Here is a 23981-nt window from a genome sequence, read left to right as displayed (position 1 = left end):
CTACATGGGTGGTTGAATTCACTTTTTTGTTGTTGCCCACTGAGACTTCACTGCTTTGGGCTAGCTTTTTTCAGATAGAAAGAGACAGAAAGACAGAGGTAAAGGACAGAAGTGAAGCTTCCTCTAATGCAATGGGGGCTCAACTTAAATGTGGGTCGTGCACATGACAGATTAGGCACACTATCCAGGTGAGCTGTCATACTAGCCCTGAAATTAAAAAAATAATAATAGTAGAGCTGGTGCCATAGCTCATCTAGATAGTGTACCTTTTCTATCATGTGCATGCATGACCCAGAGTCAAGTCTGGTCCCTGGTGCACTGGAGGAAGCTGTGGTGTCTTGCTCTGGGGGAAAAAAGAAAAAAAGAAAAAGCTGATTTGGAGGGATGTAACTCCCGTGACAACAATAAATAAGCAGCAAGTAATGCAATTTGGCCTAAGAAGTAAGAATCATTAGAGCTTGTAAAACAGACATACTCTGTAGCATCAAAGACAAGGTGAACAATTTAGATGGGAGCAAATATTAAACTGATAACTTCAGATTAGCAACAACAGAGTTCAGAAAGATGCTATTCTCTCTCTCCCTCTCCCTCTCTCCCTTTCTCTCCCTCTCCCTCTCTCCCTTTCTCTCCCTCTCCCTCTCTCCCTCTCCCTCTCTCCCTCTCCCTCTCTCCCTCTCCCTCTCTCCCTCTCCCTCTTTCCCTCTCCCTCTCTCCCTCTCTCCCTCTCTCCCTCTCCCTCTCTCCCTCTCCCTCTCCCTCTCTCCCTCTCCCCCTCTCTCCCTCTCCCTCTCCCTCTCTCCCTCTTTCTCCCCTTATTAATAAGAAAGAAGAACCAGAGCAGTCTTCTAATATATGCATTGCCAGGGATTGAATTTGGCAGTCTCAGGCATGCAAGTTTGGTGTTTTAAACTTCATGCAACCTCCTAAGTCACATGGATGGTAGTTTGAAAGTATTGGGGGGGGGGTAGCCATCAAATCAAATCAAATCAAATCAAATCAAATCTATGTACACACGCAGACATACATAGTTACCTAGGTACACACGCAGACATACATAGTTACCTAGGTACACACGCAGACATACATAGTTACCTAGGTACACACGCAGACATACATAGTTACCCTCCACTCTCTCCAGACAAAGAGAAAAGAGAAAGAAACCACAGCAATCAAGTTCCCTTTAATGGATTGGGACCTGGGCTCAAGCCGGGTTACTCACACTGTAAACCATATATATCATATAAATTTGGGTTACCAGGAAATAAGTCACCTAGCAAAGCCACAGATTCAAACCCGGACACCACATGGAAGCATGAGGGGAACCTGCATAGATATTGGGGTAGTGCTATGTTTTTTTCCCTTCTCTCCCTTTCCTCTCCAAAATTGAAATAATTAATGTACGGAGCTAATGTACATGCACAAGACCCTGGATCTGACAGAGAAAAATGTTGAATTCTTCTCATAATGCTAGCATATTGGTGAGGTAAAATATCATCTTAATAAAGAATATAAAAGACTTGATAATAGCTTAACCTAAATCAAGCCCACTGCAAACTCCAGCAAACATGTGGAAGCAAACCAGGATAATTCTTAATAAACCAAGAATACAATGGAAATTCTTTAGTTTGGTAAAGGATATCCACCAAAATTTTATAGCATCTGTGTGTGTGTGTGTGTGTATGTGTATGTTGTATGTTGTTTTCTAAGACTACAGTTCTGTATCTCCCCACAATAGTGGTCAGCATATCACATCCTCCACCAACTTGTCCTCTTCCTCTGCCGTAGGACACTGGGTCGCCACTCCCCTGTTCAGTGTCGTCCAACTAGTATACATGGTGTATATATTTTGTGGCTGGGCAGGAAACTCAGCTATAGAGTGTGCATTGTTTAATGTTCCAGAGGCAGTGAGTTTGATCCCCAGCACCGCACATATGAAAGTAATGCTCTGGTCCTCATTCTCCTTTCTCATTAAATTAGTAAATAAATAGATGTTTCTTTAAAGATGCCTTGCACATTTGTTTTAGAGTTAGCAACACATCAAGAATGTTACTTTTTTGAGTTTTTGACCAATCTGGCACAGTTGTATGATTGGCTAGCTACATTTAAAAGGTTAAGAGAATGACTAGAGAGGCAGCACAGCCATCAGGCATCAAGTGTAAGGTCAAGAGCTTGAAACTCCAGCATCATATATGCCAGAGTGCTGCTCTGACTCTCTCCTCCTATTCTCTCCTTTTCCCTCCCCTCCCCTCACCTTCTCCCTCTCTCATAAATCTTAACAAAAAAATTTAACAGAAAGTGGTCTAGGAACTGGTACAGTAGATAAAGTATTGGATTCTCAAACCATGAAGTTCCGAGTTTGATCTTCAGCAGCACATTTCCCAGAGTAATACTCTAGTTCTCTTTCTCTCTTTTTTCTACTCTTCTCGTTAATAAGTAAATAAAATGTTAAAAAAGAAAGTGCATATAAATTATTAGGACAAACGGAGTTTACTGAGATGACTTAATCCAGTCATATTAGTGAGATTCTTATATTCCAGAACTTATCTATGAGGACATCTAATTAAAAAAAATAAATCTCACATCCAGGAAAATAGTTCACTTAAATAGTCTACTGGCTTTGCTGTGTGCACTATCCAGATTTGTTATCATAGATATTTTGGGTAGAGCTATAGAAAGGAAGAGCAACTCTTTTTGACATTTCAATAATAAGTAAATGCTTCATTAACCAACACTTTAGTTTGTCTAAGAATAATTTTTTTAAATCCCTTATTTATTACAAAAATAAAATCTCTATAAAATTTCCTGTGTTTAAGCCATTAGTTAATTAAAAATCTTTAGTTTTTAGAATCAGATAAAATGAATGGTGCACTGTTAAATAATTATAATGATAATGCTTATCTGTTCTGTATTGTCAAAACAAGTCTAGTGTGTGACAGGTATTCTTGATCTACAAAGAGACTTTATGACTATCATAGGTTTAGAACATGAAAACAGAGGTTATTTATTTTATTTTATTTTATTTTATTTATAAAAAGGAAACACTGACAAAACCATAGGATAAGAGGAGAACAACTCTACACAGTTCCCACCACCAGATCTCTGTATCCCATCCCCTCCCCTGATAACTTTCCTATTGTTTAACCCTCTGGGAGTATGGACCCAAGATCATCGTGGGATGCAGAAGGTGGGAGGTCTGACTTCTGGAATTGCTTCCCCACTGAACATGAGCATTGACAGGTTGATCCATACTCCCAGCCTCTCTCTTTCCTTAGTGGGGCGGGGTTCTGGGGAAGCGGAGCCCCAGGACACATTGGTGGGGTTGTCTGTCTAAGGAAGTCTGGTTGGCATCATGCTAGCATGTGGAACCTGGTGGCTGAAAAGAGAGTTAACATATAAAGCCAAACAAGTTGTTAACTAATCATGAACCTAAAGACTGGAGTAGTGCTGATGAAGAGTTGGGAGGGTCTCTGTTTTGTAGATATCTAGTAGGCATATTTTAGTCATATTCCAAGGGGCCTGTGGATATACTAGTTTGTGTTTTTTTCCCCCTGAGCCTGAAATCTGACATGCAGGTGGATCCAAGTTATTGTCTGGAGAGGTGATGTCATGGTTGGAAAAAGGACCAGAAAGCTGGATCAGGGAAGAGAGTAGCTCCCAAATATGGGAAAGGTGTATAAATATTGTTGACTGTAAACCCCATCTATTTGATCTGATCTGGGGCCCATATTAAGCTTAGGAGCTTTTGTGACCTCTGCATACCATAGATCTGAGCTCACATTCTGTGGTCACGAGTAGGAACGTTCCAAGCTGTCCCAATGTCAGGACCAATCTTCTTAAGGTGTAGCATAGAGTATGTTGTCCATCCTCCCTTCAGAGGAGGGACCATACTGAAGGCAAGGTCCTATGGGGGCCCACAAAGGGGTGTGCTTTGTTGTTCCTGATAGAGATGACCAGTAACAATGGAGAGAGGGATTTATTCGAGGTCTAGGCCCATCTTGTCTGTTTGGGAATCTTAGGACTCCCCAACTAGGGCCCCAGCTGATGGGGGGCCTGATAGTGACTAAAGAGTCATTGTTAAAGTACGCCAGTCTCTTGCCCTTATTCAGCTTTTGCAGTCCTTGCTTTGTTAAGGATAGCTTGGGAGTGAGTGAGGGAAGTATAATAGGAAATAGGTGAGGAGGGTATCTAAGTCTAAGTAGACACTATTTCATTATGGACTTCATATTAACTCACTGCAGACTATTATGTACTTTTGCTTTCAGGTATATATTTTTCCCTAATTTATGGATACATGTGAACATATGCCCTATTTCATGGGACCTGGTCTGTATCTAGGTTTTGGGACTTGGTTAGGAATGAACCACCTGGAATGGAGTTAGAGAATCCTATGAAAGGAAAGGTCTCACCTGAGTAATGGCTGAAGGGTTGACATTTCATACCTGACATCTCTGGCCACAGTCTGAAGTGAAGCATACCGAGGTGGTACTCATTGCGTGGATTAGGTTGGGATCAGCAGATGCAGTATCAATTGGTATGACTTGAGAGAATCATGTAGGAACGTGATCCCCACTATATAGGTTCCAGGACCGGGGGAAATATAGGCTCTATAGAGGCAGTGGGAGGTTCCTGTTGTCTTAGGGTTTAAGAAGGCAGTAGATAATTATTGCTATAATAACATTATTTGGCAATTGGGTTAACTTTGTAAAATCACTTTGTTAGGATTTGCTGTACGATACACAACATCACCGTAATTTATGTCCTTTGACATTATTTGTATATAGCTGTGCCACCAGTTGCTTCTGAAAACAGAGTATCTTATCTACACCAGTAAAGTTATATCTGGAGTTTACAATACTGAAAGGTATTATAGCTCACAGAAATGTTTTATGATCCTGGTTACCTGTGCTAAATTAATGTAAATTAATAACTATGTGCCAGAATGTTTCAAAGAAGCAAACTGAGAATATACCACTCCTGGGACCAGGTGGTGGTGCATTTGGTTGAGTGCACATGTTACAACGTGCAAGGACCCAGGTCTGAGCCCCTAGTCCCTACTTGGAGGGGAGAAGCTTTGCAAGTGTGGTGAAGCAGGACTGCAGGTGTCTGTCTCTTTCCCTCTTTCCCTTCCCTTTCCTGTTTGATTTCTGCTTGTCTCTATCCAATAAAGACAAAAAAATATTTTAAAATGGAAAAAATAGAGAAAGAGAACATAGCACTCCTCATTTAGGTTTTCTCCAGCTATAAATTGTGGGTGATAGGTACGACACCCTGAAGTATGGACTCAAAATGGTCAAATGTGTAGAGATCTGTCAGATTCCTTGGACCTGTGCTATCCCCGCTCACAAGTCTGACACCATGTTACACCTCCTGCCTGTTGGGGTTTGTGTAACTTTCAATCAGTAATGCATCAGTTGAGCATGAGGTCATACTACTGTTGTTTGCCTCTGATCTTTCACCACAGCTTTCAGGTTGTTGCCTTGCTTTTCAAAACCAAGCCCTCATCTTAGTTCCTTGGGCTAGTAATTGGGCCTTTATCTGATTCCCTGAGCCCCCCTGTCTTGACTCCCTTGCCTCCTTCACTCTCATCATTAGCTAGAATCCAGCCTGGGACCAGGAGGCCCTGAAGCCCTATCTATGTTGCCTCCTTGAAAATGATGCAAAAGAGGGAGATGAAGTATGTCAGGTATCAAGCTAATGCTTAATTCTTCCTTGTCCTTCAAAGGGGCTAATTAGCCTCTTTATTTCTCACTGATATTTTCTGCTTCTATTTCCCCCACTGTTTCAAGTTCAGTAAAATGAGTGAACAAATGAGTGAATGAAATAGCACTTTCAGTCTGGTCTTCCTGTAACCAAAGCATGCACATATCTTATTGGAGTGTTTTCAGGTATATTTCTCACCATTGTATCATAGTGTCTTTTTTAAAAAAAAACATTACCACCATTACCTTCTCTTGTTGTCATCAAAAGAATAGGAAAGTCTCTCTCATTAGACATTGCTTAAAAGAAAAATGAAAGGAAGCTTCAACCACATTCTGAAAAACCCAGACGCTGCTACCCTGTGCTGAGATAACTGTGTTGCACGATCTGAATACGATCTTGAGATTAAGGGATAGAATATGTCTGGATGGCATCTTGAAAAGATGGAATAAACAGGGGCAGTGTTCGCAATTAGCAGTCTGAAGATGTTAGTGGTAAAGGTGAAAAAGAGAAAAACTCACTGAATATTAGGGAGTTTTAACTTCGGTTTAGCATGTATAATTAATGCATAGCAGTCATTTGAAATCTGAAATTTACAAACAGAATTTCAATGGCTAATTTTTATCATATTTATAAATTTAGTTTGTTATATTTGTGACTCATTCTTGGGAAGGCTTTGTTAATTCAGACACCCAAAATGCTTAAAGAATAGTTAAAATTTTCTAACAAATGAAATGTTTGAAGATATATTTCTTTTGAGTAAACTTTATATCTTTAACTTAGAATAAATCAGTTTTTGAACTTTTCCATACCTGGCAAGTTTATAAAAGCAGCAAATAAGTTGACCTTATAATTTAGCAATGCACCATTCCTGAAAATAATAATAACATAATAATAACATAATAACTGCTTGAGGATATTTAACCTAACCAAGGTTTATAAATGGAGCCAAACATTTTTTCAAAGGCCCTTTAAATTAAGATCTGCTAGACTTATAGAACAAGGTAAATAACATACTAATTATTATCATGCTAATAAACATCCAGTTGTTAGCAGTTTCTTTAGGTATAGTTCTAAGTAGAATAATCAAGCTGGATAATTTTAAATTCAGTAATTTGTGTTAGACAGTAAACTATTAATTTACTTCTACTACTTTGAATTTATGGTTGTCCACTAGAATGTTTTAAAGTGTTTTATTTTTTTACTATCTATCTAAGAAAGTTTTAGAGAGATACTTTCCTAGGTAGGTTGTGATCTTATCTATAGCCCAGATTCAAGCTCCAGCATTATCTGGGAGCCATGGAGGCATCTGGGGAACCTCTGGTACTGTGATGTCTCCCCGTCTCTTGTCTCCGCTCTGTATCTGATTGAATGCCATGGGGGAGGGGTGCAGTGAAATCACACGTACATGAAGTCTTGACTCTGAAAAAAAGAGTAAATTTTAGAAGCTAAATAAATGATAAACAAGATTCATAGGCATACAAAATCATTTAAAAGAACAAATTACTTTAAGTCTTGTCTGCAAAATGTGTGTGAATGGAACTGCTAATGTCAAATGAATTCTACTTTTGGGAATGAGGTAGCAGATACATATTTTGCCTTCACATATACTTGAGGTTTATATTTATTCTGAAAAGTTTTATGCTAAGCTATCCTAGGTGAAGATGACCTGCTTTAGTAGGATGTAATTATTAAGACTAAGTGTATCTGTGTGTGTGTGTGTGTGTGTGTGTGTGTGTGTGTATGTGTGTGTACACATCTGTTTCTATGAAAAGGTACTTAGGAATCACAGAAAGTTTTTACTTTATCATTCTATTTTTTCCTATCCCTACCACCCCAGGTTTTTACCAAGCCTTGCAAGGTCAGCTTTAGAAAAAAATCTGGCAGATGCTGGAATAGGCATACATAAGGATAATCAGGAACCAGAACTGGAAAATTACAAATGTAAGTATCTTATTTCTTCCATTAGGTGAAATAACAGTCATCAAACATTTTGATAATGTTTTACTTCACTAAGATGTTTTTTTTCTCCTTCTGTTCTGTTTTGTGTATTGGATTAAAAAATGAATCTTTTTTTTTTAAAGTTAAGAGTCATAGAAATTAAGCCTTCAAATATTTTCCTTATTATTATTATTATTATTTTCTCCTCCAGGGTTATTGCTGGGCTCGGTGCCTGCACCATGAATCCACCGCTCCTGGAGGCCATTTTTTTTCCCCCTTTTGTTGCCCTTGTTGTAGCTTCGTTGTGGCTATTATTATTGCCCTTGTTGACGCAATTCGTTGTTGGATAGGACAGAGAGAAATGGAGAGAGGAGGGGAAGACAGAGAAGGGGAGAGAAAGATAGACACCTGCAGACCTGCTTCACCGCCCGTGAAGCGACTCCCCTGCAGTTGGGGAGCCGGGGGCTCGAACCAGGATTCTTACGCTGGTCCCTGCGCTTTGCGCCACGTGCGCTTAACCCACTGCGCCACCGCCCGACCCCCCATTTTTCTTATTATTATGCACAGCAGAAACAGGGATTCCCTACCAAGAGTCACAGTTAAAACATGAGTTTGTTGAAAACCGTAAGCTTTCCTGCTGTAAGTTAACTTGGGGACTTTCTTTTTTTTTTTTTTTAATATTTATTTTTATTTATTTATTCCCTTTTGTTGCCCTTGTTTTATTGTTGTAGCTATTATTGTTGTTGTCGTTGTTGGATAGGACAGAGAGAAATGGAGAGAGGAGGGGAAGACAGAGAGGAGAGAAAGATAGACACCTGCAGACCTGCTTCACCGCCTGTGAAGGGACTCCCCTACAGGTGAGGAGCCGGGGTTCGAACCGGGATCCTTATGCCGGTCCTTGTGCTTTGCGCCACCTGCGCTTAACCCGCTGCGCTACAGCCCGACTCCAACTTGGGGACTTTCTTTCCTTTTTCTTTCTCTTTGCCTGTACCCCTCAATGTATTTCATCATAGAATGTATAATTCTGTTTTCTTTGCATAACTTGCAATTTTAGTCTAAGTTCACTGAGACACATCTAGGAAACTGTGCCAGGTTAGAGCAACCTGAAATAATACAGTACCACTTTGTGCAGTCTCACACATTCCATTTCCACCCCTATTACTTTTTGTGGTAGTTTTCTTCCAGAAATATAACTTTGAGTTTTATATGAAATAAAACTATAAATATAACTTTGAGTTAGAAGAAAGTCTAACTCTTTATTTTTTAAAAAGCATTTATTTTTATTTTTTGAACTTTATTTTATTTTCATAGAACAGAGAGAAATTGAGATGGGAGATAGGGAGGGAAAGAGACAGAGACACCCACAATACTGCTTTACCACTCACGAAGCTTTCCCCTTGCAGGTGTAAACCAGGGCCTTGAACCTGGGTCCTTGTGCATTGTAACATGTGAGCTCAACCACCTGGCCCCTCTGACACTTTTTTATAAAAGCTCTAATCTTTAGTGAAAATTTCTCTTGTTTTTTGAGGTGATAATTTTTAATTAAAATATTTAGAAAACCCCAAAGATATGAACACATCTGAAGAAGCCATTGTGACTCTCTTTGGAGCTGTTCTTTTTTATTTTTCATCTGTTTGATAGGACAGAGAGAACTTGAATGGGAAGTGTGGGATACAAAGGAGAAAGAGATACCCAAAACAATGCTTCAACACTTGTAAAGCTTCTGCCTGCAGGTGAGAACAAGAGGCTTGAATCCAGATCCTTGCACATGGTAGCATGTTTACTCAACTGGGTGTGCTAGTAGGAAATGTTCTTTAATCTACCATATGGAAACATGAATTTGGCATTAGGGAAGCAAGATTACTTTTTTCTTAGGGTAAGATTGTAACTCCTTGAACCAGAATGACTCTTGAGACACATGTACTCAGAGTGTTGCTTGATTGAGTTCTGTAACCTGTAAGGAGATTGATTCCATTAGTCTTTAAAGCCATTTCTCTTATAGAGAGGCTATTTTGTCCATTCTGTGTGTTCAACTCCCATATTCACTAATCAGTCTTCTGATGGGGATTTGGTTTTCCACAGTGATCTCCCTCCAAATAATATGCTAGCATATCAGCTAGTGCACCAGATGGTCTGTATGAAGCTGTTTTCCAAAGTGAAACTTTGGTGTATTGAATCAAAGCAAAGGACTGTTTTCTAGCTTGCAACTCTAGTAATAATCATTGCTTGACTGAATTAAATTGCCCTGAAATGTGGTGTCTCTGAATAGAAACATTCCATAAATGGAAGTGTAAATGGTTGGAAGATGCTGCTTGAAGCTAGAATTCTGTGTTGTCACTTCAACAGAAAAGCATATAGTAAGTTCACTACCACAATCCAGGTCTTCACCTTCACTCTGTTATAGTGGATCTATTTCAGAGACTGAATGTAATAAGTACATAGTACATTCTAAACCTGACAGCCCATGGCTTTCCTTTCCCATAGAATTTCTAAACTAAACCTTCTGCATCCCACAATGATCTTGGGTCCATACTCCCAGAGGGTTAACGAATAGGAAAGCTATCAGGGGAGGGGAGGGGATGGGATACCGAGTTCTGGAGGTGGGAACTGTGCGAAGTTGTATCTCTGTTATCCTATGGTTTTGTCAGTTTCCTTTATATAAATAAAAAAAAATTTTTTAAAAAGAATTTCTAAACTAAAGCAAAATGGGCAAAATGGACAGGGACCTGATAGCATAATGGTTATACAGAAGACTTTCATACCTGAGACTCTGAATCCCCAGGTTCAGTTTCCAGCAGCACCATATGCCAGAGCTGTGCAGTGCTGAGGTTAAAAAACAAATAAACCAACAAAAAAACCAAAGCAAAATTGCTGGGATCTGTTGAAAGAAGAAGTGACTCTTTAGCAAATGTGTAGCACTCAGCAATGATGAAATGGGGTGACAGCTCAGTTTTTTTTTTAATTATTATTATTTTTTATTTATTTAAAAAAGGAGACATTAACAAAACCATAGGACAAGAGGGGTACAACTCCACACAATTCCTACCACCAGAACTCTGTATCCCATAGCTTTCCTATTCTTTATCCCTCTGGGAGTACAGACCCAAGGTCATTGTGGGATGCAGAAGGTGGAAGGTCTGGCTTCTGTAATTGCTTCCCAGCTGAACATGAGCATTGACTGGGTGATCCATACTCCCAGCCTGCCTCTCTCTTTCCCTAGTAGGGTAGGGTTCTGGAGAAGTGGAGCTCCAGGACACATTAGTGAGATCGTCTGTCCAGGGAAGTCTGGTTGCCATCATGCTGGCATTTGGAACCTGGTGGGTACAGAGAGCAGAGCAAAATAGAGCAGGGCTCAGGGCCAGCAGGCAGCCTCCAGGTCAAAGGAGCCCACTGCACTCCAGGAGCCAGGCTGTGAGCAGGCTGCAGGGTGCAGTTTGCATGCTGGGCCTAGCAGCAGCAGCAAGTACCCGGGGTGTGGGGTCATAGAGCTGCGCCTCATATGGCCAAGTAGCACGGAAGAGAGTGAGCAGGAGAAAGCTAACTGGGTGGGGAAGCTGATGGAATTGTAGGGTTTTTTTTGTTTGTTTGTTTAAGAAAGGAGATATTAACAAAACCATAGGATAAGAGGGGTACAGTTCCACAGAATTCCTACCACCTGATCTCCATATCCCATCCCCTCCCCTGGTAGCTTTCCCATTCTCTATCTCTCTGGGAGTATGGACCCAGGGTAGTGATGGTGGGGAGTTTTTGACATTGTAATTACTTATCTGCTTGCTATGTTACTTCCACACAATTGAATATTTTTTGGAATCAAAGACTTGAACTTGCTTCATCTGGAGGATAGTATATCAGCAGTACATGGGAGCTCCGGACCGTAGTGCAGTGGGTTAAGTACACATGACCCAAAGTACAAGGGCTCATGTGCCGATCTGTCGTATGCTTTACATTGGTTTGTTCTAGCCTTCCCCCGCCAAGAGAATTGGATGAGTCCTGTTAATTTCGAGGGCCTGCTTGGCCCCGCCCCAAGGAACCCTGAGAGAGGGTTCCTGAGTCAGAGAGTTCCTGAGTTCCATAGTTTCAGAGTTCCAGAGTTGGAGAGTTCCTGAGTTCCAGAGTAAGAGAGAGAGTGCTTGCGCCGCCGCAAAGAGACAGCAGAGTTCTGTTTGGTGATTAGTTTGTCTTAGTTTATGAATCGTTGTTCCTGAAAAAAGAAATACAGCTGCCCTGCCCAGCCACTGTCTCCGCGTCTCTGTTACCCGCCCGTGAAGCTAGCCGGCCCGGCAAGAGCCTTCGGAATTTTAACAACACCGATCCCCATTGAAACCTTCAGCTCCCTACCTGCAGGGCTGTAGGAGGTCTGTTGTCTATTTTTCTGTCTTCCCCTCCTCTCTCAATTTCTCTCTGTCCTATTCAACAAGTACCCCTCAGAAGCCAGACCAGCCCAAGAAGGGCCCTCCCCAGCACAGTCAGGGCCAGGGGAGTGTCCAGGAAGCCAGGCAAGGCTACCACAGCAACCTCCAAGCCAGCTCCCGAGGGGAAGGCCCCCAAGCAGCTTGGGAACCCCAGTACAGCCAGTACAGTCCCTCCTGACCCCGCCTAGGCTGGGCTGGGATGGGGGGGTGGGAGTGGGGGTTTGCATCCCAAAGGACAGGGAGGCCAGGCACAGCGTCCTCCCTGTCCAGCAAAACCAAGGAGAAGCCCCCCTCCAAGTGCTTTCCGCTGTCAGGCCAGGTCTCTAAGGCTCCGTCTATGGGGAAGGTGAAGGCCACAGGCAGCATGGCTAAGCAAGCAGGAAGACCAATGCTGGGAGTCAGGGCACCCAGGCCACCGCCAGCAAGCAGAAGATACCTCCCCAAGGAGGCTGCTGCCTGGGAGGTTGGTCTGGGGCCACAAGCCAAGGTTGGTTCCAGGCTCCCAAGGAGCCAGCAGCCCCCACCGGGAAGACCCCCCTGGGAAGTAGGGGGCCCCCCAAGTCCTTGGCCCCTAGGGCCCCCAACAGGAAGATGAAGGCCAAAGGCTAGAGGTGGAGGCACAGCAGCCATTTTATCTCATCAAGCCCCCCTCAATTTCACTGTGATCCCTCAGTAAAGTTACCTCAAAAACAAACAAAATAGCAAGAACAGCGATGGCAACAATAACAACAACAAGGGCAACAAAAGGGGAAAAATGGCCTTCGGGAGCAGTGGATTCATAGTGCAGGCACCGAGCCCCAGCAATAACCCTGGAAGCAAAAAAAAAAAAAAAAAAACAAAAAAAAAACACACACACACAAAAAAAACAAAAAACCAGTGCATGTTGTTTTTTAACTCTGCTCATACTAGTCAAGTGATTTAAAGCAAATTACTTAGTTTATGTTGTTCCTGACTTCCTGATAATTCTTGTCTAATTAAGAGAATTACCTGGAAAGACAGGAGAAAAATATCAGTGAGTTGAAGCTCCAGTTTGATCTCTGAGCTATAGACTAGCCACAAGAAATGATAGCTTCTGTTGTGATTGCCACTTCTCCTATACCTGTGACTACTGCTTTTTATTTACTTAATAATGATTAGCAAGATTGTAGGATAATGGTACAATTCCATATAATCCTCTCCACCAGAATTCCATATCCCATCCCATCCATTGGGGATATTTCCCTATTCTTTTTTTTTTTTTTTTTCCTCCTCCAGGGTTATTGCTGGGCTCGGTGCCTGCACCATGAATCCACCGCTCCTGGAGGCCATTTTTCCCCCCTTTTGTTGCCCTTGTTGTAGCTTCGTTGTGGTTATTATTATTGCTCTTGTTGATGCAATTCATTGTTGGATAGGACAGAGAGAAATGGAGAGAGGAGGGGAAGACAGAGAAGGGGAGAGAAAGATAGACACCTGCAGACCTGCTTCACCGCCTGTGAAGCGACTCCCCTGCAGGTGGGGAGCCAGGGGCTCGAACCGGGATCCTTATGCCGGTCCCTGCGCTTTGCGCCACATGCGCTTAACCCACTGCGCCACCGCCCGACCCCCAATATTTCCCTATTCTTTATCCCCTCTGGGATAAAGAATATTCTTTATGGTGTACAGAAGGTGGAAGGTCTGGTTTTTATAACTGCTTTTCCTCTGGTCATGGGTGTTGACAGGTTGATCCATACCCCCAGCCTGTTTCTATCTTTCCCTAGTGGGCTAGGACTCTGGGGAGTTGGGGTTCTAGGACACATTGGTAAGGTTGTCTGCTCAAGGAAGTCAGGTTAGCATCATGGTGGAATCCGCAACTTGGTGGCTGAAAAGCACTAAGCTATAAAGCAGAACAAATTGTTTAATAATCAGGAACCTAGAGGTAAGAACAGAGCAGTTGCAACTAAGAGTCTTTATGTTTGAAGAAGCTAGGAAGTCTATTTTAGGTATATTCTAAGTGGCTCATGACTTCAGTAGTTTTTTGCCTGAGCCTGATAGCTAACATGCAGATTGCCCAGATATATTGTCTGGGAAGATGGTGTCAGAGTTGAGAATAGAACTAGAGAGCTGGATCAAGGCAGAGAGAGGCTCCCAGATATGAAGAAACTACTGTTAATGCTATGATTATTGGCTTACAGTATGTCAGATGGTGAACACATAAGAAATATGTGATATATGCACATATATATGATAGCACATACTGTATTATATATACTTAAGTTATGCACATTATGACCACTTATTAGCTATGTATGGATTTTTGATAAGTATTGATATTATGTTTATAAAAATTATATTTTGTTAATTCTTAACTTGTGATTATAAAATCATAAGATAGAATTATGGTCACTAAAAAAGGTGTCGAATTACAATGTTTCAAAGTAAAAAAAAATATGTATCTTAAGAGTTATTCCTGGACTTTAAGAAATTACCTAGTTTCTAGCATCAAGGAGCTTTTACTGTATTTCAGACCAACCATTTAACATAGCTGGTTGATGGTACAATACTAATCTCAGCATAGCTGTGTATCTCTCCAGGGACACTGGTTTGAAAGTACAAATCTGGACCATCACTGAGACTAGTCACTGAGAGTCCGAGTGGTTTGGCTCTTCTGTATTTCTTGCGTACAGCTCTATGGCATTTCTTTGCTAGCTTCTCTACTGTGTAGGAGCTTTAAAATGATGTCAAGGTACTTGGGAACTTTGGGGTGCATACTTGGCTAATATTGGGATGTCTGAAAAAGTCATGACACATTTTTGCATGGAAAAACATGGAAGATTGTGTCAGCCCAATATTTTTTTATCATCTCTGACCAATAATGATATTGGTCACTTATATAAAGTGATATAAATAATAATAATGATATGAAGCCACTTCTGACAGTGGCTTGATCGCGTTCCAGGTAGTTTGTCCCTACTCTCAATTTTATCAATGCTGTTTGCTAGATCCATTTTATCAAGTAGAATTTATTATATATATATATTTTTTTTTATTTAAGAAGGGATAAATTAACAAAACCATAGGGTAGGAGGGGCACAACTCCACACAATTCCCACCACCCAATCTCCATATCCCACTCTCTATCCCACTGGAAGCATGGACCCAGGGTCATTGTGGGTTGTAGAAGGTGGAAAGTCTGGCTTCTGTAATTGCTTCCCCGCTGAACATGGGCATTGACTGGTCGGTCCATACTCCCAGTATGCCTCTCTCTTTCCCTAGTAGGGTGGGTCTCTGGGGAAGCTGAGCTCCAGGACACATTGGTGGGGTCTTCAGTCCAGGGAAGCCTGACCGGCATCTTGCTAGCATCCGGAACCTGGTGGCTGAAAAGAGAGTTAACATACAAAGCCAAACAAATTGTTTAGCAATCATGGACCCAAAGCTTGGAATAGTGGAGAGGAAGTGTTAGGGGGATATTCACTGCAAACTCTAGTGTACTTCTGCTTTCAGGTATATATTTTGCAGTAGTTTATGGATACATGTGAACATATGCTCTCTCTCACAGAAACTGGTGTATATCTAGGTTTTGGGACTTGGTTAGAAAGTGAACCACCTGAGATGAAATTAGAGTATACTATGAAAGGAAAGGTCTCACCCGAGTAATGAAGCTGAAGGGTTGTCATTCCACACGTGAAGTCTCTGGACACAGTCTGAAGTGAAGCATTTTGAGGTGGCAATCGTTGCGTTGGTTAGGTTGTGATCGGCGGATGCAATATTATTTGATATGGATTGGGAGAGGCATACGGGAAAGTGGGCCCTATCCAAGGGTTCCAGAACTGGAGGAAGTAGAGGCTCTATAGTGGAGATGTGAGGTTCCTGCTGTCTTAGGGTTCAAAAAGACAATTGATAGTTAATGTTATCATCACATTATTTGTTAATTGGGTTAACTTTGAAAAGTCCTTTTGTTATGGTTTGCTGTACAGTACCCAGTATCTTGTGGTACCAATAGCTGTGCTATTGGATGTTTCTGATCTACTTGGTCTAGGCTTTTGAGAGAGTCCGCCTATCAAATACACAGCCTATATATTAAAAAGATTCAGTCTGTGTTTTAAAAAACTTCGAGACATACAATTAATTTTCCCCCTCTCATATTAATTAACTAGTGATTTATATGACTACATTCTACTAGGAGTGTACATAAACACCATTCCCACCACCAAAAGACTGTGACCCATCCCTCCCACCCACTCCCACCCCCCACTGGCTCAGGAAGCTGCATGTCTACCCCTCACCACAGGGTTTTTACTTTGGTGCCCTACTTACAATTTGATCAGGTCCTGCTTTTAGTTTCCCTTTCAGGTCTTCTTCCTCAACTTCTGTTGATGAGTGGGATCATCCCATACTCATCTTTATCTTCCTGACTTAGCTCACTTAACATAATTCCTTCTAGCTCTGTCCAAGATGGGTCAGAGAAGGTGGGTTCCTTGTTCTTGATAGCTGCATAGTATTCCATTGTGTATATATACCACAGCTTTCTCAACCACTCATCTGTTGTTGGGCACCTGGGTTGCTTCCAGGTTTTAGGTATTATGAATTATGCTGCTATGAACATAGGAGTACACACCTGTTTTTGGTTGGGAATTTATTATATTTTGGAAGAGCTTCCTGTGTAGAACTTTAGCACTGTATGACTACCTTCACAACAATTTCCTTTAGAGGTTTAATTAAAGCTTCTCAGAGCCAGTGAGCTGGCAAAGAAGCTATATTGCTTTCTGGATGGGTTGGACTGGGTTTGTCTGAGGTGGATATAGTGAGTAATTCTCCACCCCATGTGCACTATATAGGTGAAGTGACATCTGGATCTCTGAGGATTGGAGCTGTTAGTGCGCCGGTCTATAACGCCCATGAGAAAATGAAAGTACCTGATGTTCTCTTCTATGACAACATTCAGGTGAGAGCCTTGCTTCGCATTCATGGATAAACCACCACTTTGGTTGTGATAGCTCATCTGTCTCAGATGAAACTACGCCTTTGTGATTTGCTTATAAGTTCAGACGATGCCAAGATGAAGTGTTGAATTATTTTCTATTAGGGCATTATAAAGTTGAAAATTATTATTATTTTAAAAAGCTTTATTTATTGGATAGAGACAGAAATTGAGAAGGAAGGGGAGATAAGGAGAGAGAGACACCTGCAGTACTGCTACACTGCTTGTGAAGCTTCCCTCTGGTGGGTGGGGACTGGGGACTTGAACCTGGGACCTTGTGCATTGTAACATGTGCGCTCTTAAAGAGCTGTGCTACCACTCAGCCCCTAAAATTACTATTTTCAAAGATACTTGAAAAGTGGCAGTTACTGATGTGATTTAGAAGAATAAATTTTATTTGTGCACATACCTTATCTTTCCAGTAAATAAAATCAATACACTTAAAACAAAATAGAGGGCATATGCTTTGCCAAGGACATGGTACAGGTTTGAGTCAGGGCACTCCATGGGAGGTTTTATGGCACTGGGGAAAGTTCTGGTGCTGTGGTGTGTCTCCCTTGCCTTGTCTCCTATGTCTTTCTCTATAAATGAAAAGGCTGACCAGGAGTAGTGAAATAGCACATGTAGAAGGACTTCGAAACACACACACTCTCTCAACTCATCCTCTCATTTTACTGTCCTGTTAAATCATTTCAGTAGTTCAGACAAGTATCTTTTCATCCTATTCTTTACAACCCTCCCCTTTTCTTGAATATTCCTAGTGTTTTTCCAATTTTTTTAAGATAGATAATTCTCTAACTAGTAATTATATGCCTCCCACAAAGACACAGAGATAACAGTGTGCCTTTATTGTATATGTGTCCACTGTAGTAAGATTTTTTTTTTCCAGAGAACATTACCCATAACACAAAATGTCCCCTTCTATTTCCCATCAAGTAGTATTTTTATGACAAAACACTGAGTTTTCTGTAGGATTTGGTTACTAATCTGTATATAAATGACAACCCTATATTTATAAATTGGGTTAGAAGAACTTCTACTTATTGTTTTCACTATTTAAGAAGTTTGGGGATCAGGCGGTGGCGCAGTGGGCTAAGTGCATATGGCCAAAGCACAGGGACGGGCGTAAGGATCCCGGTTCGAGCCCCTGGCTCCCCACCTGCAGGGGAGTCGCTTCACAGGCGGTGAAGTAGGTCTGCAGGTGTCTTTCTCTCCCCTTCTCTGTCTTCCCCTCCTCTCTCCATTTCTCTCTGTCCTATCCAACAATGAACAACATCAACAATGGCAATAATAATAACCACAACGAGGCTACAACAAAAAGGGGGAAAAATGGTCTCCAGGAGCAGTGGATTCATGGTGCAGGCACCGAGCCCAGCAATAACCCTGGGGGGGGGGGGGAGTTCAACAAATTAAAATTCCTTTTTCATCTTTTCATCTGCCATTATCCCTGTCCTTTTCACAATTCAGTAATTTACTCAGTAATTCACACCCCTACATTATTACATTGACAGCATAGATCCTATCAAGGCAAATATTTCTTTCTCAATAAAAATCTCTGTTAAATATTTTGAAATCTGTCTAAATAATAATTACTATGACATCGAACTTAGAGCTCTCTGCACAGTGTCGCTTAGAAAAAAGCATACCTGGATATGCTTTGCATCTATGCTATTGCTCATGAACTAAAGTCAGCACCAGTCTTCTTCCTAGCATTAATGCTTTGATACAAACCATTGACAAATGAACAAAAACACAATTTTTTTTTTTCAGACACAGAAGGAAAAAAAAACCTTAGGTATCAAAGAGAAATAATAATGTGACTGTGAGGGAAAGTACACTTCTTGCAAGCTTTGATGATCTCATGACCTGCTCAGGTAGTAGAAAGCAGTAAAGAAAAAAATTAGGAAGCTCTCTTATATGTGAAAACTTCCCCTGCTCCCCAACCCCAGTAGCAAAGGTTGGGAAGCTTTTTCACAGTGTATGAGCGTAGGAATCTGAGTGACAGGGAGGGCCACTGTGCCCTCGAATGCAATCTCTGTTGCCATGGTATTTATTGGGGACTGCAGGACTGCTGTGAACTTTACACAGTGCCCAAGGCCTTTCCTGCAGCCTGTCTCCAGCTGTGCCCCTCTTCATAAAGCATTGGGAGTTAACCATTCATCAGCTGACATTTTTAACTACACCAGCTCTAGTAGCAGTGACTGGATTGCATCTTCTCCTGCTGTAGACATCACTGTTTCCTTTTATGCATCTTTGAACCAGAAATCTTCACTGTCTCTTACATGTCTAAATACCTCTGTACTTCCCTGTTCTATGCTTAGTGGTACCTTCATCAAATTGGTTGAAACTGATTTTTTTTTTTACTTTATTGAGGGGATTAATGGTTTACAGTCAACAGTAGAATACAGTAGTTGGTACATGTGTAATGTTTCTTTGTTTTTCACATAACACCCTAACCTCCCACCTAGTTCCTTATCCACCATCATGTTCCAGTCTCTGAACACTCCCCCCACCTCCACCCCAGAGCCCTTTACTTTGGTGCAGAACACCAACTCCAGTCCAAGTCCTGCTTTGTGTTTTCCCTTCTGTTCTTATTTTTCATTAATTTCATTATTGAGGGATTAATATTTTACAGTTGACAGTAAATACGATAGTTTGTACATGTATAACATTTGCCAGTTTTCCACATAACAATACAACCCCCACTAGGTTCTCTGCCATCATGTTCCAGAACCTGACCCCCCACCCACCCACTCACCCACCCCAGAGTCTTTTACTTTGGTGCAGTACACCAACTCCAGTCCAAGTTCTGCTTTGTGTTTTCCCTTCTGTTCTTATTTTTCAACTTCTTTCTATGAGTGAGATTCATCCTTTTCTTTCTGGCTTATCTCATTTAACATAATTCCTTCAAGCTCCATCCCAGATGAGGTGAAGAAAGTGAATTCACCATTTTTAATAGCTGAGCAGTATTCCATTGTGTATATACAACTTAGCCCCTTATCTTTATTGGAAACCTAGGTTGCTTCCAGGTTTTGGCTATTATAAATTTTGCTGATGAACATAGTTATGCACAAATATATTTGGATGCATGTGTTTGGTTCCTTTGGATATATCCCCAAGAGAAAATTTGTCTGGTCCCAGAGTAGGTCCATTTCTAGCCTTCTGAGAATACTCTAGACTCCTCTCCACAAGGGTTGGATCAATTTACATTCTCACGAACAGTGCAAGAGGGTTCCTTTGTCCCCATAGTTTCTCCAGCATTTGTTGTTCTCATTTCTGGTGTATGACATTCTCACAGAATTGAAGTGGTATTTCATTGTTGTCTTTATTTGCATTTCTCTGACAAACAGTGACTTAGAGCATTTTAAAAATATGTCTGTTGGCTTTTTGGATCTCTTCTGTGGTGAATAGTCTGTTCATATCCTCTCCCCATTTTTGGATGGGGCCATTTTTGTTGTTGTTGCTGAGGTTTGTGAGCTCTCTATATATTTTGGTTATTAGCCTCTTGTCAGATCTATGGCATGTGAAGATCTTCTCCCATTCAGTGAGGGGTCTCTTTGTTTGGGTGGTGGTTTCTTTTGCTGTGCAGAAGCTTTTTAATTTGATGTAGTCCCATTGTTTTATTTTCATTTGAGCCTTCTTTACAATTGGATTTGTATCATTGAAGATACCTTTAAAATTTAGATGGGAAAGAGTTCTGCCAATGTTTTCCTCTAAGTATTTGATAGTTTCTGGTCTAACATCCAAGTCCTCAGTCCATTTGGAACTTAATTCTTTGTCTACTGAAATGTAGTGGTTCAGTTTCATTCTTCTGCATGTTTCAACCCCAATTTTTCCAACACCATTTCTTGAAGAGACTCTTATTTCCCAATTTAATAGTCTAGGTACCTTTGTTGAAGATTAGATGTCTATGGTTGTGGGGACTTATTTCTGGACTCTCAGTTCTATGCCACTCATCAGTGTGTCTGTTGTTGTTCCGGTAACAGGCAGTTTTGATTACAATGACCCTAATACAATTTGAAATCTGGGAGTATAATACCTACAGTTCTGTTCATTTTTATTCTGAAACTTTTAAAATGTGGTTTTATTGTTTTTTATGCCACTAAGACAAAAACAAAATTAAAAAATCTGTGTTTCCTTTATTTTTAATCTCTAGCAAATAGCATAGAAACCTGAAACTCAGTGCCTGCTGAGTAAATATATGTGTTAAATGGTTCAATGAAAAAATGAATAATATTTGCAATGTTCACAATCAAGGTTCCTTTTTTTTTTTTTTTTTTTTTTTTTTACTGATTTGTTAGGACAGAGCAATTAAGAGGAAAAAAGGGACGTGGAGAGGAGGCTTGGCGGAGGGAGGTGGGGGGAGAGAGTGTGCCAGCCCTGTAGCACTGCTTTACCACTTGTGAAGCTTCTTCCCTGCAGGTTGGGACTGGGGGCTTGAACCTGAATCTTTGTGCATGGTAGTGTTTGCACTAAACTGGATGTATCATCACCTGGCCCCCAAGAGTCAGTCTACCCCTTCTCACTTTTTTAACTGGTGTATTGCTCAATGCTGACTTATGATGGTGCTAGTTGGGAAACTTCTAGGTCTCAGGCATGAAAGCCTGTTGCATAACTATTGTGTTGTCTCCCCTGGCACTATAATCAGGAGTATTATTTCATTAGACATGCCACATTTAAATAGAGTACCTGCTGTAGCAAGGAGGAGAAATTTAGGAAAGAGAGATTAATTGCTTTTTAATAAACCAAAGGATTTTTAGATTTGAAAAAAATAAAAGATTAAATGTCTACCATGTGTCAAACCTTGTCCTAAGGTATTAGAATATAGAAGTTAACACACTTGCACACCTTTAGGCCCCCAGTTGCTCATAATCTACTGACAAGAGACAGACAAGTAAGATCACATTGTAATAATTGTGTTGATTACTATGATAGCATAGAGGAGGTTCAATAGTCCTTGATGGCAGTAATCCTGGAATATAAGCTAACTGGGAAATTTTGCAAGAATTTCTCAGTCAAGAGAACAGATAGATTAGCCTTTGCAGAGTTGACTCTCTAAAGTATAGGTCATTTAGGGGGTTGCTTATAGTTGTCACTGGCATGGAGCCATGGGCCCCTGTGGCAGAATGACAGGAGGCAAGGCTGATGGAGAGTTTAGGGTTAGGTTGTATTGGGGGAAATTACAGGCTGAGTTTGTTCCCCCACATGTTTAAGAGTTTGTCATATATAATCTCAACAAAGAATTGGGGAGAGAGCCTAATTTTCAGGAATTTTAAATTTTATTCAAGAAAATTGAGAACATTTACATGTTAGGCAGAGAGAGAAGCCCCTCAGAGGTCTTACTCACACGATAACCAGGGTTCACCTAGGCAGAAAGAGAAGCCACACCCACAGGACTAGCTTATAACACCTAAACCCTACCTTTACTTTCTCAGACCACACCTGTCACCATTCCTGTTTTCTGTGCAGCAGTTTCCTTCCCCCAGGCACACAGATGTGCCTGGAGAACATGGCTTCCGGAATGGTGCAGCAGTATCTCTCCCCCCAGGTACTTCCTGACATTTCTGCCCTCAACAAGATCATCTGGACCTTTGTAATTCAGCAGTAGAGATGTTATTCAGAAGTGATGAAAGCTATTGAAGATTTCAAGCACATTTCTACTTTTCCTGTCTTTGCCTTCATGCTTTCATGTCTACAACTTGAAACCAAAGCCAAGAGAGATAAGTTAAGAGGCTTTTGTGACTGTCCAGGTGAAAATTTCATGAGGAATATCCACAGAGGGAACTGAGAGGAGAGGACTCACTACTGTACTGAGTGCCTGTACCTTTGCTCCTTTTTGCAAGATGGAAGATGCTGATTCTTCCTCATGGAGCACCTAGTCTATTGGAAACAACAAACGTAGACTGTGGCTTTGTCCCTGTGATCCTCTGGGACTTCAGTCTTCATGTTGAATTCATGTTCAAATAACCACCCAAAGGCTCATGCCTGGAATCTTAGGGCCCCATGTGGCTTACATGGCTACTGTCCATTACAAAGACAACAAACCCTATAGTGTTGATCACTGGAGTCTTTTGGCTTTTATTAGGTAGTTAGAAGGTACATTAAAGGAATTCTAAAAGAGTTTAAATTAGCAAGAACTACAATGGTTTGTTTAAATAAAGAACAAGTAGTGTTTAAAGGGAACAAGATGAGGTAGGAAAATCTCCATAATAGATTGCCAGAGTCTCTTTTTGTTGCCTCCAGGGTTACCACTGGGGCTTGGTGCCATCACTAAGAATCCACTGCTCCTAGAGGCTGTTTTTCCGTTTTGTTGCCCTTGTTGTTATTGTTGTTATAGCTGTTGTTGTTGTTGTTGGGTAGGACAGAGAGAAATGGAGAGAGGAGGGGAAGACAGGAGAAGAGAAAGATAGACATCTGCAGACCTGTTTCACTGCTTGAGAAGCGACCCCCCTCCAGGTTGAGTGCTGGGGGCTCGAACAGACTATGACCCACATAGTCAACGACTGCCACCTCTCCAGATTCAAAGGAGGTCTCGAAACTTTACATCAGGCTCAACCTGACGCTGTTGACTGGCTACGGAAGAAGGGCAAATGCTAGAAGAAGAAGAACCGGGATCCTTGCACCAGTCCTTGCGCTTTGCGCCATGTGCACTTAACCCACTGTGCTACTCAGCCCCCGCCATAGTCTCTTTTAACTAACAGTCTTTTAAGTTCTGTATTAAGTAACATATCTCAGGGAAGCTTTGCAGATTTATGGAGGCAATGTCAGCAGGTCTAGTACCCCCTTATTTAATCAGGTATCAAATGGCTGAGGCTTAAAGTTTTGGCTCCATTGATACCTAACCATATTTAAGAAGTTACATGTCTACCAGCAATGTGGAATAATTAGGTTATGGGTTGCATATGTTTTAGGGTAAATACAAGCCTGGCATGCTGGTATATGTTCCTTAGCATGTTCTCTAACAGAGACAAGAAAGAGGATTTGCACTGTGCTGA

The 23981-nt window shown here is 41.2% G+C and overlaps 1 protein-coding gene across 4 annotated transcripts in view; it reads left to right on the top strand.

The window, feature by feature from the left end:
* VWA8 (von Willebrand factor A domain containing 8) overlaps positions 1-23981 on the top strand; it is a 408658-nt gene that overhangs the window by 141411 nt on the left and 243266 nt on the right. For all 4 annotated transcript variants that reach the window (XM_060194755.1, XM_060194752.1, XM_060194753.1 and 1 more), the window contains exons 18-19: positions 7538-7641; positions 16844-16950. In XM_060194755.1, coding sequence (XP_060050738.1) covers positions 7538-7641; positions 16844-16950 — 211 coding nt within the window. The remainder of the gene's footprint in view (positions 1-7537; positions 7642-16843; positions 16951-23981) is intronic.

The sequence above is a fragment of the Erinaceus europaeus genome, chromosome 7, assembly GCF_950295315.1.
Source record: "Erinaceus europaeus chromosome 7, mEriEur2.1, whole genome shotgun sequence".
NCBI lineage: Eukaryota > Metazoa > Chordata > Mammalia > Eulipotyphla > Erinaceidae > Erinaceus > Erinaceus europaeus.
The sequence above is the reverse complement of the archived record's forward strand: the minus strand, read 5'-3'. Positions and strand labels throughout refer to the sequence as shown.